This window comes from Manacus candei, unplaced genomic scaffold, assembly GCF_025592945.1.
Source record: "Manacus candei isolate 608988 ecotype Guabito, Panama unplaced genomic scaffold, ASM2559294v1 h1tg000064l, whole genome shotgun sequence".
Classification (NCBI taxonomy): Eukaryota; Metazoa; Chordata; class Aves; order Passeriformes; family Pipridae; genus Manacus; species Manacus candei.
In genome coordinates this window covers 3,617,620-3,632,551 of record NW_026138112.1, presented here as the reverse complement: position 1 = coordinate 3,632,551, position 14,932 = coordinate 3,617,620, and the positions used below count along the sequence as shown (strand labels likewise).

At 49.8% G+C, this 14,932-nt stretch overlaps 2 protein-coding genes across 2 annotated transcripts; both read left to right on the top strand.

Moving 5' to 3' along the window:
* Positions 1-1,525: 1,525 nt before the first annotated feature.
* Positions 1,526-3,942, top strand: MIF (macrophage migration inhibitory factor). The gene is made up of 3 exons (XM_051805445.1): positions 1,526-1,752; positions 2,644-2,816; positions 3,675-3,942. Exons 1-3 carry the CDS (start codon positions 1,645-1,647, stop codon positions 3,739-3,741), a joined length of 348 nt encoding a protein of 115 aa, XP_051661405.1. The 5' UTR covers positions 1,526-1,644; the 3' UTR covers positions 3,742-3,942.
* Positions 3,943-4,710: 768 nt separating this feature from the next.
* On the top strand, positions 4,711-14,199 carry DDX51 (DEAD-box helicase 51). The gene is made up of 16 exons (XM_051805427.1): positions 4,711-4,819; positions 5,232-5,635; positions 6,026-6,270; positions 6,375-6,525; positions 7,202-7,347; positions 7,687-7,758; positions 7,930-8,036; positions 8,574-8,682; positions 9,056-9,201; positions 9,964-10,162; positions 10,789-10,904; positions 10,992-11,108; positions 12,007-12,108; positions 12,374-12,437; positions 12,652-12,786; positions 13,628-14,199. Exons 1-16 carry the CDS (start codon positions 4,797-4,799, stop codon positions 13,652-13,654), a joined length of 2,163 nt encoding a protein of 720 aa, XP_051661387.1. The 5' UTR covers positions 4,711-4,796; the 3' UTR covers positions 13,655-14,199.
* The last annotated feature ends 733 nt before the right edge of the window (positions 14,200-14,932 follow it).

The window sequence follows — 14,932 nt, the reverse complement described above, 5'->3', positions numbered from 1 at the left end:
TTGCTCTTAGACACATTTCTTCATTGTTCTTATTTTAATTACAAGCAGTTGTTTTTAAAAACAGGTGCTGTGCATCCAGAAATGATTTATGAATGTAGGAGTGTGGAGCAATCACTTGAGGAACGGGTGAGCACAAGTACACTGGTGTTTGGTAAACTGCTAAAAACGCATCTCTAGAAGCTATGAAAGTGTATGCACTGCTTCTTCCTTGGTCAGGGAGGCAAAGGAGAACAACATTGCAGATATCTCTCCATTGTGTGGCAGCATGGCCAGGGGCTGCCATTTGGCCTGGCAGGCCACAGAGCGAGCACACCATGTGGTGACATTGCTCTCAAGTTTTTCTTCCTGCAGGGATAGAATTCCCACCCCACCTCCATGCAACAACTCTGGGAGGCAGGAGGATGGGAGGAATAAGTGCAATAAGTATGCAATGGTAAGGAGCTGAGGTGAGGATATCCAAGGAAGAAAACTTAATCAGTTCTTAATCGCTATTCTTAAGCACTGTTAATCACTACAAAAAGAAGTGCTCCCGTTCTCAACATTACAGTCTGTGTCACTCCTAAGTATTCCTATGTAACATCATCCCTTATTCCTCATTCAGGGCTATATGTGCTCATGGGTATGACATGTACATATGGTCAAGCTCTGTAGCAGCAGCAGTGGCTGGGACTTTGTTAAAAATCAGCAGGTGCTTGATCCCTGTGTGTAAAATGTCTGGGTGGAGAGGCTCTGGGCCTGATCCCCTTTAGCCTTCCTGTGAGTCATTTGGCTCAGCAGAGCAGCGCTGCTGCCGTCGGGGCAGGGAAGAGGCAGCGTGGGGAGCCGTGCCCTGGCAGCCTACGTGCATCGCATCACACAGCCCAGCATACGGCTCGGCTCTGCTGCCCCTCACCTCCGAATAGACACGCACCGCTTCGTTCCTAAGCAAACAAAAAAATCACCTTTACTTTTTTCCAGAAGAAAAAAGTATGTGAAAACGGGCATGCTGACGAGTAATAGATAATTTTTAATTTGACTGAAAAACGTTATAGAAAATAATTAATAATTAATATGCCAGCAAGGCAAACGTTTCTGCTTACATCGAGTTAAAGGTATGCACACAGTTAAACCAAACACCGTACAAATGTGCCTTTATTTTGAGAAAATAAAGATACCCTCCGAAGCAAGGGCGAGTACCCTTTTTTGCAACTGCCAGGCTAGGGCCTATAACCCTCGCCGGCCCTAATCCTGCAGAAAGCAGTGGGCGTACTACAGCGGTGGTACCACATGTGTGCTGACACCAGGTTATGCGTGAGCTGCCAGCGCGGTCGGACTCCGTTCTAGGAAGCAGCCTGCAACAAACCCTCAAAAAACGTCCAGTGGCAGCAACAAATCGAACGAATAACTGCGGGGCGAGGGGAGAGCTGGGGCGAGAAGGCTGCTGCGGGAGTTTCCGCACGCCGCAGCGAGGGCGGCGGAGAGGGGAGGCGGGATGTGTGCGTGTCCCCCCGCCCCGCTCCCTCCCCTCCCCGCCGGGCGGGGCCGCTCTCCGTCCGGCGCAGCCCCGCGCACTAAAAGCAGCGCCGCCGCCGCTTCCTCGCTCCAGTGCGCTGCTCCCGCCGCTCTGGTCCCGCCGTCGGCCCCGCCGCCCCCGCCGCCGCCACCATGCCCATGTTCGCTATCTACACCAATGTCTGCAAGGACGCCGTGCCCGACAGCCTGTTGGGCGACCTCACCCAGCAGCTGGCCAAGGCCACCGGCAAGCCCGCGCAGGTGAGGGCGGGCGGCGGGGCCGCCCCGGGCCGGGAGCGGGGCGAACACGTGCGCGGCGGAGGGCGGCGGGCCCGGCGCGGGGAGGCGCCGGCGGGGCGGCCGCGGGGCAGCGCCCACTCTCTGGGCCCTGGGGCGGGCGGGCCGCGGCCGCCGCCCCACTGCTGCGGGAGAGGGGGCCTGTGCCCGTGCCCTCCCCGCTGCCGCGGGGGAAGGGGCCTGTGCCCGTTCCATCCCGTCATGCCAGGCCTCCCGCTGCCCGGCCCCTGCCCGTGCGGAGGCCGCCAGCCCGGCCTGCAGGAGCTCGGCGCTCACGTAGCCGGGGCTGTGCTGCGCCTGTGCTGGCGGTCGGGATTTGAGCGGCGGAGCTGCGCGGCGGCACGGACCCGCCCGGGCAGGGGCTTGGGCAGATACGGAGCGCTCCTGTGGGCTGTGCCTCCCTCCGGGCAGCTCCCGGTGGTCCCTCCATCCGACACGGCCCCCTCGGGCCGGACCGCCGGAGCTCGATAAGGCCGATTCGCTGCCAGGCTCTCGGGCAGGCCCGGTGGCTCAGCCCGTGATTTGGGGATGTACGCTCTGGCACGCGCAGATTTCGGGCCTTTATCTCCCCGTGCCGCGGTGCTGTGGCGGGCAGGAGTGCCCGTGGTGCCGGCGGCTTTGCACACACAGCCTTGTGCCTAAAGCTGAGAGCCGGGACGAGGGTCCCCGCAGCCCCCACGGCTGCGACCTCCTGAGCTGCTGATGCCTCCCCTGGATCTGGGAAGGGTGCAGAGGGCAGCGCTGATGAGTAGCCTGACCCCAATACAACTGCACTGTTTAAAGTTGGTCCCTAAAGCAAGTTTGTGTCAAGGGAGGACAGGTCAGACACGCTGTAACTGTGTTTTCCTCCCGCAGTACATAGCTGTGCACATCATACCTGATCAGATGATGTCCTTCGGGGGCTCCACCGATCCCTGCGCGCTCTGCAGCCTCTACAGCATCGGCAAAATAGGAGGGCAGCAGAACAAGACTTACACCAAGATGCTGTGTGATCTCATCTCGAAGCACTTGCATGTATCTGCAGACAGGTAAGGCTGGGACGTGGGTTAACCTCATATATCTGGCTTCCTGAAACTGATTTCAAAAGTTGGTTTAAAAATACAAAAAGCCAGACATAAGTCCGTGTGCTTGGGAAAACACGAAGTGACTGCTTGTGGCATTTTCATGTCCTATTAAGAGTTTGATGCTTATGTCTTCCCCTGGAGAGTTGTCTGTTCAATGGCTTCCTGCTCTCAGGACAGGGAAAAATACCACAGCACTGACAGGTTGCACAGTGTCTTTTGCTTCTGAGGTGTGATGTCTTGTCCTCTGGTGAAGAGAGGCTGAAAGCACATGGGAGGAGCAGTAACAGGCTGGAGCTGAAAGACAAAGTGGAGGCCAGCAGGCTGTGAGCAGCTCCCTTGCGGGCTGTGGAGCCTTGGGAGAGTGTCTGTGTGCAGCTGTGAAGAATGGGGAGAACCTGCTGCCATGGGGGCTGGAAGGGAGACATGCAGAGCCAGCCCTGAGGGCATGCCTGGCTCTCTGGGGCTGCCCGTCTGTGTGACACGCGTGAGGGACTGCAGTGCTTGGAAACAAAAGGGTTTGATCTCTGGAAATTCTTGACAGGCTGCTAACCAAGAGCTGTCTGGGTGTCTGGGCGGCCCCTGACTGCAGAAGAGTTTATATTTTAAAAAAGAAAAGAAATACAGTTCCAGGGACTCAGAGGAATATTGACTGCTTGGAGGCTTCACCAGAGAAGTTAGACAGATTTCAGTAAAAATGAAGCTTGAAACTTCTTGAAGCAGAGGAGTGGGAAGCACTGTTCCGTGTTGTATTGTCCCATCTCACTCATGACTTATATAAGTGAGTTAATGTCATTGTTGTGTCCTCTTGTGCTTCTTCTGCAGGGTCTACATCAACTACTTTGACATGAATGCTGCCAACGTGGGCTGGAATGGCTCCACCTTTGCGTAGAGCTCCCCTGTCTGCCTGAAGAGGCTGCTCCTGGACCTCCCCTCACCCTGCCCCGTAGCAGAGACCACGGCACAAATGGCCCCGTGTTGCATTTTGTGCACTCTCACAGATTGATGGCTCCTTTCTAGTGTGTTTAAATATTGCTGCTTCAACATTCCTCTGTTTTCTCTGTGTAGAAAACAAATAAAGATTTAGAAGTAAGCTGTGTGTGGTGTAGGCTTTGGGAGGTTAGGGATGGAGTTGGGCAACTGCTAATGTGTCTGTGTCACTCTGATCCTAAAGCAAACAAAAGGGAACGCTTTGGATTTGCCTGTTTTTTTCTCCAACGCAGTATTTCACGGTACAGTGGTAGTGCCTGTGGCTGCTTCCCAACGGCACTCCAGGGTGATTTTTACCTTGCTGTGCCCCAGCGGCTGTAGGTGCCTTTGGGGCTCCTTGTCACCCTGAGGTTTGTTTTTGGCCTGTGTCTGCAGTTGCCACAGTGGCAGCAGTCCTTTGGCCAGCCCTGCGCCTGCTCCTTCAGGGCAGCTTTCCTCTGGGAACGTGCCAGCTGTGTGGGGCCAAACAAGCAAGGAAGGAGTGCTTTTGCTCACTGAGGTGAAACAGTGTCATCCACATTGCTTACACTGCCTGCTCCAGGCAGCAGGAGAGGCCCTTGGTGCTGTGGGAGCTGTGCTGGAGCCTGCAGCGCTGTGGGAAGCTTTGGTGTTCTGTGCTAATGTGTCCTGCACTGTCTGCCAGCCTGTCCCACACGGATTTTGTGCTCTCTCCTACCCTGTCCTGCACAGATGCTGTGCTCTCCCAGCCCATCCCACAGGGATGCTGTGCTCTCCGAGTGTCCCGCACACATTCCGTGCTCTCTCCCAGCCCGTCCCACTCCGACGCTCCCTGGGCAGGACGTTCCCTCCCCTCAGGGTCCCCTCAGGGCGCACGCGGCGCTCCCCCCACCCCTCGCCAGCAGGGGGCGCCGCCCCCCCCCGCCCCTTCTGGAGCCTTCCGCCGGGGCCTCGTGGTGATGACGTCATCTCGGTGCGCGCGGGCCGCGCGGCGCGGACATGGCGCTGTTCTGCATCAACAGGTACGGCCGGCCCGGCTCGGCCCCTGTTCCTATCCCTGTCCCTATCCTTGTGCCGGCCCCTGTTCCTATCCCTGTCCCTATCCTTGTCCCGGCCCCTGCCCCGATCCCGGCCCCTGCCCCTGCCCCGGCCCCTGCCCCTATCCCTGCCCCTATCCCTGCCCCTATCCCTGTCCCTATCCCTGTCCCGACCTCTGCCCCTGTCGCGACCCCTGTCTTTGCCCCTGTCCCCATCCCTATCCCTGTCCCGGCCCCTGCCCCTGTCCCGACCCCTGTCCTTGCCCCTGTCTCCATCCCTATCCCTGTGCCGACCTCTGCCCCTGTCGCGACCCCTGCCCCTGTCTCATGCGCTGCCTCGACCCCGGGTACGGGCGGGCGGCTGGTGCCTGAGGGGTCTTTGTCTCTGCTGTTTCAGGTACGGCGGGGAGGAGGAGGAGGAGCAGCAGCAGCAGCAGCAGCAGCAGGAGGAGGGCGCTGAGGCGCAGGACCGGGCGCGGGTCCTGCTGGAGCGGCTGCGGCAGCAGGCGAGGGCCCGGCAGCTGAAGAAGCAGCGGGAGGCGCAGCCCCGGGGAGGGGAGGAACGCCCAGGGGGCACGGGGCTGAGCCCCGGGGGTGAGCCCGGGGAAGGAAAAGGGAAGAGGAAGAGGGAGGGTGAAGAGCAGTCCGGTGCGCAAGGGCAGAAGAAGCTAAAGGCAAAACAGCCCCGCAGCTCTGCTGAAGGCAGGGCAGGCACTGAGCAGGCAGCAGATGGCAGCAGCCCCGTGAAGAAGAAAGAAAGAAGAAGAAAGTCGAAAGTGCAGCGGGAGAGGACTGAAGCAGGTAACAGGCTGTAGGATTTCATTTCATTGTGGTTGACAGTTGTCCACGGAAAAGTGGACATGAGTTGCTCTTTGAGTACCTTACCCAATTTACCTGATTTGGTTTTCCTTTGCTTAATATGTTCCCAAAGTAGTTCTTATTTTTTAGTGGAAAGTCCAATATTGCAAACTTTGAGGATTAATTTAGTGTAAGGGGAGGAGGGAAATATGTCACCTCAGTCTTGTTGCCTCCATACCAAGAAGGAAATGTTTGGCTTTTGCACTTGGATTTAGGAAAAAATAGGAACTTGCAAGTTGTTGCTTAAGTCCTACATTGTAAAATGTAGCCTGCATCCCTTTTGTGTAACACATTCTGACCTGTGGCTCTGCATTCCTGGTATCCACATTCCAGGTTCTGAAGAAGACATCGAACAACAGGAAAATGGAAACAATGTTAAAAGTAAGTCTTCTAAAAGGAAGACGACAGATGAGGAAACAGAAGGAGACGAAAGAGGGAAGAAAGAGAAGAGTGAAAGAACTAAAGAAAATCAAAGCACAAAGGAGGAGCTTTCCTTAGCAGCCTCTGGGGAAGAGGCAAATTATCCACCCTCCAGTTTGACAATTCTCGGAGACTATGACAGAAAGCCAGTGCAGAAGGTACATGAGCTTGATGGGATTGTGACGGTGGTCAGGAGGGAACATGCATCTTACAGGTTTATTTTACGTATGGCATTGCCATATTCTCCTTTCCCTCTCCTCAGGTTCAGCCCTTTTTGCCACAGTGGCTTGCTCAACCCAAACGAGTGCAGAAACGTATCAAAGACAATCTGTGCCCAATCAGAGATGTCCCAGGAATCCATCCCCGCCTGCTGAAAAAACTGCAGATGAATGGGATAGAGTCCTTTTTTCCAGGTACTTTGACAGTGCTTTTGTTCCTTTCTGAACTGATTTGCAGAGTTCCTGCAGTCTGGTGCTGAGTATTTTGTGTAGTCAGTGAAGTAAAACATGGGACAAAGCCAAGTTTAGTGCATGTAAGTGATTGCATCAGCTTTAACACTTCATTTTCAAAGCTTTATCTAAGCTGAGTAAAAGTCTATTATCTACTCATAGATAAAGCTTGAAGTAATGGCTCAGAGCTGCCCAAAGAGGGAAGTCTTACTTGTGTCCTCACATTTTTCCTCTTTATGCCGAGCATGTGTTTTAGCTCCTTACTTTCCACCATGTCTGCTACTGATCACAGCTCTCTGGGAACTCGTTCAACTCAATAAAGTACCAGAAAAACATTCAAACAAAAAAAATAATTGTTGATTTTCCGTTATTTTACTGGTTTTGCAAACAAGTACAATAAATGCCAGCTATTAAATAAGAAAGCACAGGTGGAAGCAAGGATGAGGGTAGGAGGGTGACCTTCAGTCAACTGCTTGGTCCAGCTGAGCCTGGAGGCCTAGGCTGTGTCAGAGGCCTGTCAGGGTTGTGTTGGGAAGCCAGCATGTGTCTTCTCACTTAAACAATGCTTTCATATAACATTTTAAGGGTATGAGCGAGGTCATTAACGGTGTACTTTGTGTTTGTTTCTGGTTTTGCTCAGTTCAGGCAGAGGTGATTCCTGCCATTCTCCAGAGTGCCTCCAATGGGTACCTGATGGGGCGGGGGGGATACCGCCCCAAGGACATCTGTGTCTCAGCACCCACGGGCAGTGGGAAAACCCTGGCGTTCGTCATACCCATTGTCCAGGTGAGTTCACCCCAGGGAAGTATCTGCAGGGAAATTGCTGGGGTTGCTTTTGTTCAAGCGAAACCACAGCTCAGAAGTATGTTAAAAAGCCAAGGAATTCGTGGACATAAGGCAGCAGGATTTTTAGCTCAGAGCTGTCTGAGGGAGCCTCATGTCAGCATCCCACTCCTTTCCTCAGACAGGAGGCACAGCATGAGGAGTTGGGAAGGTGGAGGGAGAAAAAGGGAAACATAAAACTCTGAGGATGTGTCAAGCCCACCTCTTCTAACTAGGTTAGGTACAAGAACCCCATTCTCTCCCCACTGCTTTCAGGCACTCATTTGGCCTTTGTTTTGGCAGGTTCTGTTAGATCGAGTGGTTTGCCACGTGCGAGCTCTGGTTGTTCTGCCCACCAAAGAACTGGCACAACAGGTATGTGGCTCTTCACTGTCTCTCTGAGCAGAACTGGGCCGAGGGACAGGCTGGTGCAGCCAGTTCTTTGGCTGTTCTGTGAAGCCTGTGGAAGAGCCATCAGTGGGTTTGATGTTGTTACTGTAATGGCAAGTGTTTCTCTGGCAGCTGACAAAGCTCATCTCTTTGCAGGTGAGTAAAGTGTTCAACGTTTACACTGATGGGACAGGTCTGAAGGTCGTTTTGATTACTGGCCAGAAATCTTTTGCAAAGGAGCAGGAGATGCTTGTCCAGAAAAAGTAGGTTAAAAGGTATTTTGATAAGGTTTATAGAGATTGTAAACTAATTAATCTCATGGTACAGGGTTCAAAACACAGGCTATTGCAGCACACCATCATGCTATCACAATTTTGGATAGTGGGTTTATGAGCTGGACACTGGTGTTTCTGTCATTGTCACAGTGCCTGCTACTGCCCCTTTTTTGTGACTATTGTTTTACTAGATTTTTGGGATTCTTCACCAGCTGAGTAAAATGCAAATGTTTACCTTATGCCCACAGGTACAAGTGACTGTGTGGGATTTTGCTGCAATTAAGCTTTTTTTAAGAGCAATGGAGAACGACACTTTCTGTTTAAAATGAGGCAGTTCAGTGCAGACTGGGGTCTGGTGTCCAGCACTGCCTCCACGTGCTCTCCCAACTCAAGTGCATATTTGAATTTTATGGTTTCTCAGTTAATTGAGCGATAGGAAAACCTTAAGGTCTGCTGACCAAGGATCTCTTCTATGTGCTTTGTGGTGAAGAGAGACACTTACTCGTGGGCTGCTTGTCCTTTCAGAGTGACGGGTTACTGCAGCCTGGCTGACATTGTTGTGGCCACGCCAGGGCGGCTCACGGACCACATCAGGCAGACCCCGGGCTTCAGCCTGACACAGCTTCGCTTCCTGGTGAGTTGGCTCCATGGCTCTCCCATCTGAGGGCATTGCCTGTTACAGCTGTAATTCCTGCTTTCTTCTTGCATGGAACATAAATACATCTCCACTGGAACTGTTGTGTGGGCCTGTCTATGCTCCAGATTCCAAAGGCAGCAGTCACAGGATCAGATGTTTTATTCCAGCTCGTGACACCCAAGCATCCACCCACTTCCCCTTCTCTCTTGGCCTTTTGCAAACTCAGAGTAAGGATGGGCAGAGAAAGCAATTCTACTGACTAGAAGCTTCCCTTATCTTACATTCTGGCTCATTGTTACAGATAAAAAAAAAGGAAAATCAAAACCTCCCAGTATTTAACAAGGGGTGTTTTTCATCCTTGTGAATTCAGATCATAGATGAAGCAGACCGGATGATCGATGACATGCACCAGAACTGTCTGAACCAAATTGTCAAAGCTGCATTCCAGGTAGAAGATGACTCTGGCTCCAACGTGCTTTTTCAGAGGACCAAACCAGGGCCTATAACAGCAGCCAGGTGAGTTGCAGAATGCATTTCTTTGAGCTGATAGCATGGACACCAACTCTGGGTGTCACTGTCCTGCTCCACAGTACCTCCCTATCAAAGTCCCTTTCCTCTGAAAATGTCTAGAAAAATGTCTACCAAAGTAAGTCAGTGAACAGCTGATGCTAGAAAATGTCTTTTAGACTAAGTATTGTATTCTCCAAGCTTTCCTTATTTAGACTAAAGGAGCATCAAAAGAATGTACAAATATTGCAAATCTGTGATTCATTTGCACAATAACTGTAGTAATGCCCTCCAGCAAAGCTGAGTAATGGATTTGGAGGAAAACTCTTGCAATTAATTATCTGCAGCTGCTGTTTTCATACAGCAGTGGTAGAGATGTGTCAGAAACTGGGATCAGTGGCCAAGGAAGGACGTGACTAGAATGAGCACACGGATAACCAGGGTGCAGGGATGTGTGCAGGAGTAACAGATTCCCCTAACTGGGATCAGTGGCCAAGGAAGGACGTGACTAGAATGAGCACACGGGTAACCAGGGTGCAGGGATGTGTGCAGGAGTAACAGATTCCTGCAGGTTGAGGGCACTGATCAGTTCTGTCTGTGAACTCCACCATAAAACAAGGCTGGAAAAGACCCTATAGGAAAGGCCCAGAGCAAGAAAAGAGCATCAAAGAGAGTTAATTGCTTCCCTTTATAACATCATCTGAAGGCACTTGTGGTGGAGCTCCTTTGCCCCATCCTCAAAGCCTGGTTTCTGTGTGCTGTTTCTTTCAGCTCCTGCTCTCCTCAGATACCCTTACAGAAGCTGCTGTTTTCAGCCACACTGACCCAGGACCCAGAGAAACTACAGCAGCTGGACTTATTCCAGCCACGCCTCTTCACATCTGTCTATTCTGAGACAAAAACACTTGGAGATGGAACAGAAACTGAACAAGATGCTAATAATAAATACACACTCCCTGAGGGGCTATCGGTATGGTGTTCATTCTCTTGAATAAGTTATGGTTGAAGATTTGTTTAATTCTAGAGTATCTGGTTATGGTTTTACTGTAAAATGTCTGTGTTTTCCTGCACTACAGAGGTGCTGGGCAAAAGTGGCTTTGGGAGTATTTACGACCCAGAGAGCTCTATCTTTGTGATTTTGTTTTCTCATTACTTAATGTTCATTTGTTTAAGACTGGATTTTTTTTTTTTAATTAATCTCTCTTCATGTGGAATTAAGTTTTACCAGCAACGAGGAGTGGAAATGTGAAATAATAATAATGTAGTAGCACTTATCAATTTTCCATATGTATAACGTGCATTTCAAGGCATGCAGATACAGGCCAGCCTGTAGATAGGAAGGCAGTGCATGTTGTTACTTGCTGTGGAGAAGTAAGAACAACTCAGGTCTCCTGTCTCCACTTGTTTTGTATCCTGCCAGCCTGTAACTGTGATTTATTCTAAAGGGGGTGGCACTGTGGGGTCTGGTTTTGCTGCTATTAGTCAGTTTTAAAACATCCAAGCCTGTGTAAGTCATGGACAGGTAGTGGGTTTCAGGGCAAATAGTCTTGGCAAGAAGTAATTTTTCTCTCTGAACTCCTTCCCTGTGGACTGCAGCAATGTTACGTGCCCTGTGACCTGAATTCCAAGCCTTTGCTCCTCTTGTACTTCATGCTGACAATGAAGTTCACCCGCGTGTTGTGCTTCACCAACTCCAGGGAAGCTTCTCACAGGTGAGTAGAGAATGAGATCACTGTCGTAGGTACCTGTCAAGTGTTGTTACAGAGGCAAGGAAGTGACTGTTTCCCCTTTCCCTGCAGGTTGTTCCTGCTGGTTCAAGCCTTTGGTGGAGTCACGGTGGCTGAGTTTTCTTCTCGGTTGACTCCAAGTGAGAGACAGAGAACCATAAGGGAGTTTGAACAAGGAAAAATACAACTGTGAGCATCTTGAATGACTTTCCTGCATGTCTTCCAACATAGGCTGTTTTCAGTGAGGAAAACTAGGCAGAACCAAGGACACAGCTACACAGGGTCCTCTAAAACAGCGTGCAGGAGTCTGTGGCAGAATGGGTGTGAGACTTGGACTTGTGGCTTTGAATTGTTTATCCTGCATATTCTAATCTAGCTGCAATCTGAATTTCTGTGTGTTATTTCATGGCAAGCAGTAAATGTAACTGCCTGTTCAGAGTTGCCCAAAACACACAGGTCTGCAAATCTGAAGTTTATTGTGTGTGCTGGGCATCTGGTGCTTGTAGGAAGGAAGTGGATATTGGTGCTTGAACTATATACAGTGTTAGTGCTTCCTACCAAAGCAGTCCCTGCTCAGACTGGCATTTACTTCTTCCAAGCTTTACTTCTATCCAAGTGTTTGATTTACATTGTGATTTTGGTAGCTGTATGAGATTGTATCTGTGGAATGTCTCTGAGAAGAAGGTAAATACTGATTTTCTGGGTTTCCTTTTCATCCAAACCTCGACTACTGGAATTTCTCACCTTGCTCTCTGCATTCAGTACCTTTATGGAATGTTCAGATACCTTAGAGGTTTGTAACCTCCAGTGCACTGGGAGCTGTCAGGCTTAGTGTTCCATGCTTGGAGAACCCAGTAGTTTTTCATGCATAACAGAGGGTGACAGGCTGTAGTGATGCTTGGAAGTCTGTGAGAAGCTAGTAATACCAGTGACAGTGAGGAGTGACTACAGTGCTCCTGCCACACTCAGAGACAGGGGCTGGCTGACCAGTTTGAACAGAGATCAGCAAGAACTGTGCTGTGTTTCACTTGTGTGTATAGTACCAGAGATGTTGCCTGAAAATAACTGTGTATACATTTACAACCAGGTTGATCAGCACAGATGCCACTGCACGAGGGATTGACGTTAAAGGAGTGAATTATGTAATAAATTATGATGCGCCGCAGTTCATCAGGACGTACGTTCACCGGTAAGGCAGCCAGGAGCAACAGGGAGATGTCTCGAGCTTGGTTTGCTTTGAAATGTTTAGCAAAGGTGGCATGCACTTAAAAGGACTTTTAGTTTTTCTTTTAACTTTAACATGCAAATAGCTTTCGAATAAAAATTAAGCCCATAGCATTGCTTGGAATCAGACTTGCTTCAATGTGAAGAGTTTCAGAATCAGACTCTTGGAGCTGATAATGGCAGTGACTGTGGGGCTCAAACTGACTTGAAGCGACTTTTTCTGTTTCCAGGGTTGGAAGAACAGCTCGTGCAGGAAAAGTAGGTGTTGCCTTCAGCTTGGTCCTTAGAATTCAGGTATGTCTTTGGTGTGGGGTTCATTTGATAAGGATGCATGCAGGGGCATAAGGAAGATAAAGTTCATACTACTGCCCACCTTTTCCAGTCAGCTGAGCTTTGTGCACAGAAACTTCAATTATTTCCTGACTAGGCAACATGTTCCAAAATGTGCTCATTTTCTAACTGATGGGCAGTGGAGTGCCTCATCACCTATGTCTGTTTTGTTGTGCAGGAACGTCGGTTTCTGCGGATGTTGAGGGACGCCGGCATCCGAGACATACAGAAACACCCCATGAAGGGCAAAGCATTAAAGCCTTTGGTGCAGCAATATGAGGCAGCTCTGTGTAAGCTTGAGAAGACAGTCAAGGTAATTGAGTCAGGGAATAAAATAAAAAAATCAAAACTACAGCTTGTGCAGTTTACTGCACTTCATGCTTAGCACAAGTATTAGTGTCCAGGATCCTTTCCTCTAACTGAGACAATTCCATCTCAGTGTGAAGGCAGCATTGTGGGTGCATCATTATGGAATACTCAGAAAGGCTGGGAGAGGAGGAAGAGGTTTTCTCTTAAAGGTGGGCAGCATCCCTGGAGGGATTTAAAAGACGTGTAGACTTGGAGACATGGTGGTAGGTTTGGCAGTGCTGGGTTAATGCTTGGACTCAATTGTCTCAAGGGTCTTTTCCAACCAAAACAACTCTATGATTTGTGGTGGTATTTTTCTATTCTGCCTTTCTGTTTATCTCTGGAGCTGGGATTTTGGCAGCTACCCAGTGTACTGCAAATGAAAAGCAGAGATTCAACTTTTTGTCATTACAGAGTTTAGGACTGTACTGTACAGCTATGCTGACTAGAGTTGGGTATCCCAAACCAGGAAAGCATTATCTGCAGGCCCTTCTTTATACACCAATGGGAAGGTTGAGAGCTTTCAGACAAAAGCAGGGTAGCATTTACTGTGCCAGATGGGTGGACTAGGAATCCATAATAGACCTTGTGCTGCATGATTTGGGCAAGTGTTCTGCTCTCTCATTTGAGAACTCCTGATAAATGTCTATCTTCAAAAAATTATGATTTAGAGTTCTAGACTAGGAATGTTTGAGAACTGGGGAAGAAAAGATTATTAAATTGTCCCATTGCTCCCTGAAGTCCCTTCTGTGTGACCCTGAGACAGGGACATCTTCAATCACCTTCTCAACTTTAATTTTGAACAGAATGAGCGAGCACAGAAACGAGCCTGAAGGAATGGAAGCTGAGATGGTCGTGTTTCGTGGCTCTGAAGCCCCTGAGTGGGACAGGACATGGACTCATCCCCAGCACAGTAACGCTCAGTCGTGGTCTCAGAACAGGCCTCAGTGGTTGGCTCCTCAACCTTATCATAGCTGAAACTGTTACCAGCCTTGTCCCTCTTTCAAGGACATTGGAAACAGAGTTGAAAAAAAAAAGATAAAATTTGGAATACAAATATCTGGAAGAGGACTTTGCATCGTATCCTGCTGGCATGTGTAGAACTGCCACCAGCTCCTGAGCATGGGCCTGATGGAACTGCTGTCCTCCAACGGTGAGGGCTGGGCCCTTCTGCCCTGGAACAACTAATGGTTCTGTCTTACTGCACAAGCAGCTGTGTCTGCAAATGCATAAACACCTGTACAGTGCCTGTAGCAGAAGTGTTTGAAAAGCTGCTCTAGGATGAAGTGACTGCAACTTTTAAATAAATACTATATATATATATATATATATATATATTTTTAAAACAGTGTCTAATAAAAGATTCCGGGGCTCAGGAGTTGGACTTGATGATCCTTGTGGGTCCCTTCCAAGTTGGGATATTTCATGATTAGGGATGGAGATATTGTTGAAGGGATTTTTCACTGTTATAGTCTTTTGCCTTGTCCTTGGCTTCCAAGAAAGGACAGAACTTTGGAAGGAACGTTGTTTCCTTCCAGCGTTCTGTACCAGTGGCAACAGCAGGTATTATTAAGTGTTAGGCTGGTGTTAATGCAGACTGAAATGTCTGATGTCTAATATGAATGTCCTGGAGCCAGGTAGTGTCACTGCAAGCCATAAATCTGTATTTGACACATGCCACTGGTATTATTAGCTGTCCCGGCAGAGGGCTTAGAGCTGCCACGTAGCTGCAGCCTGCAACTACCCTCCATGGGTTGCTTTTCCTTCAGGAGGAAAGGCTCCAGCTCTGCCTTATTGTTGTGTAAGGCGAAATATACGTACACCAGCATCACCAAAACATTCCTGAAGCAAAATGAAGGGCTGGGAATCTTGAAGGGATGGGTGTTGGGAAGGGTGGTTGAATCTTGTGAAGATAGGACCAGTGTGGGTTTGGTTTATAGCAGTGAGTCAATGTGTGTTTTCCTGTTGCGTGACTGCTCACTCTCCAGTTGTTTTTCCACAGCACGGGTGTCTTGGCTGGTGATGGAATCGCAGGAATGGAAAGTCCTCTTGTGCAAGAACTGCGAGCTCCCACGGGGCAAACCCAGGATCTGCCTCTTGAGCACCCACGC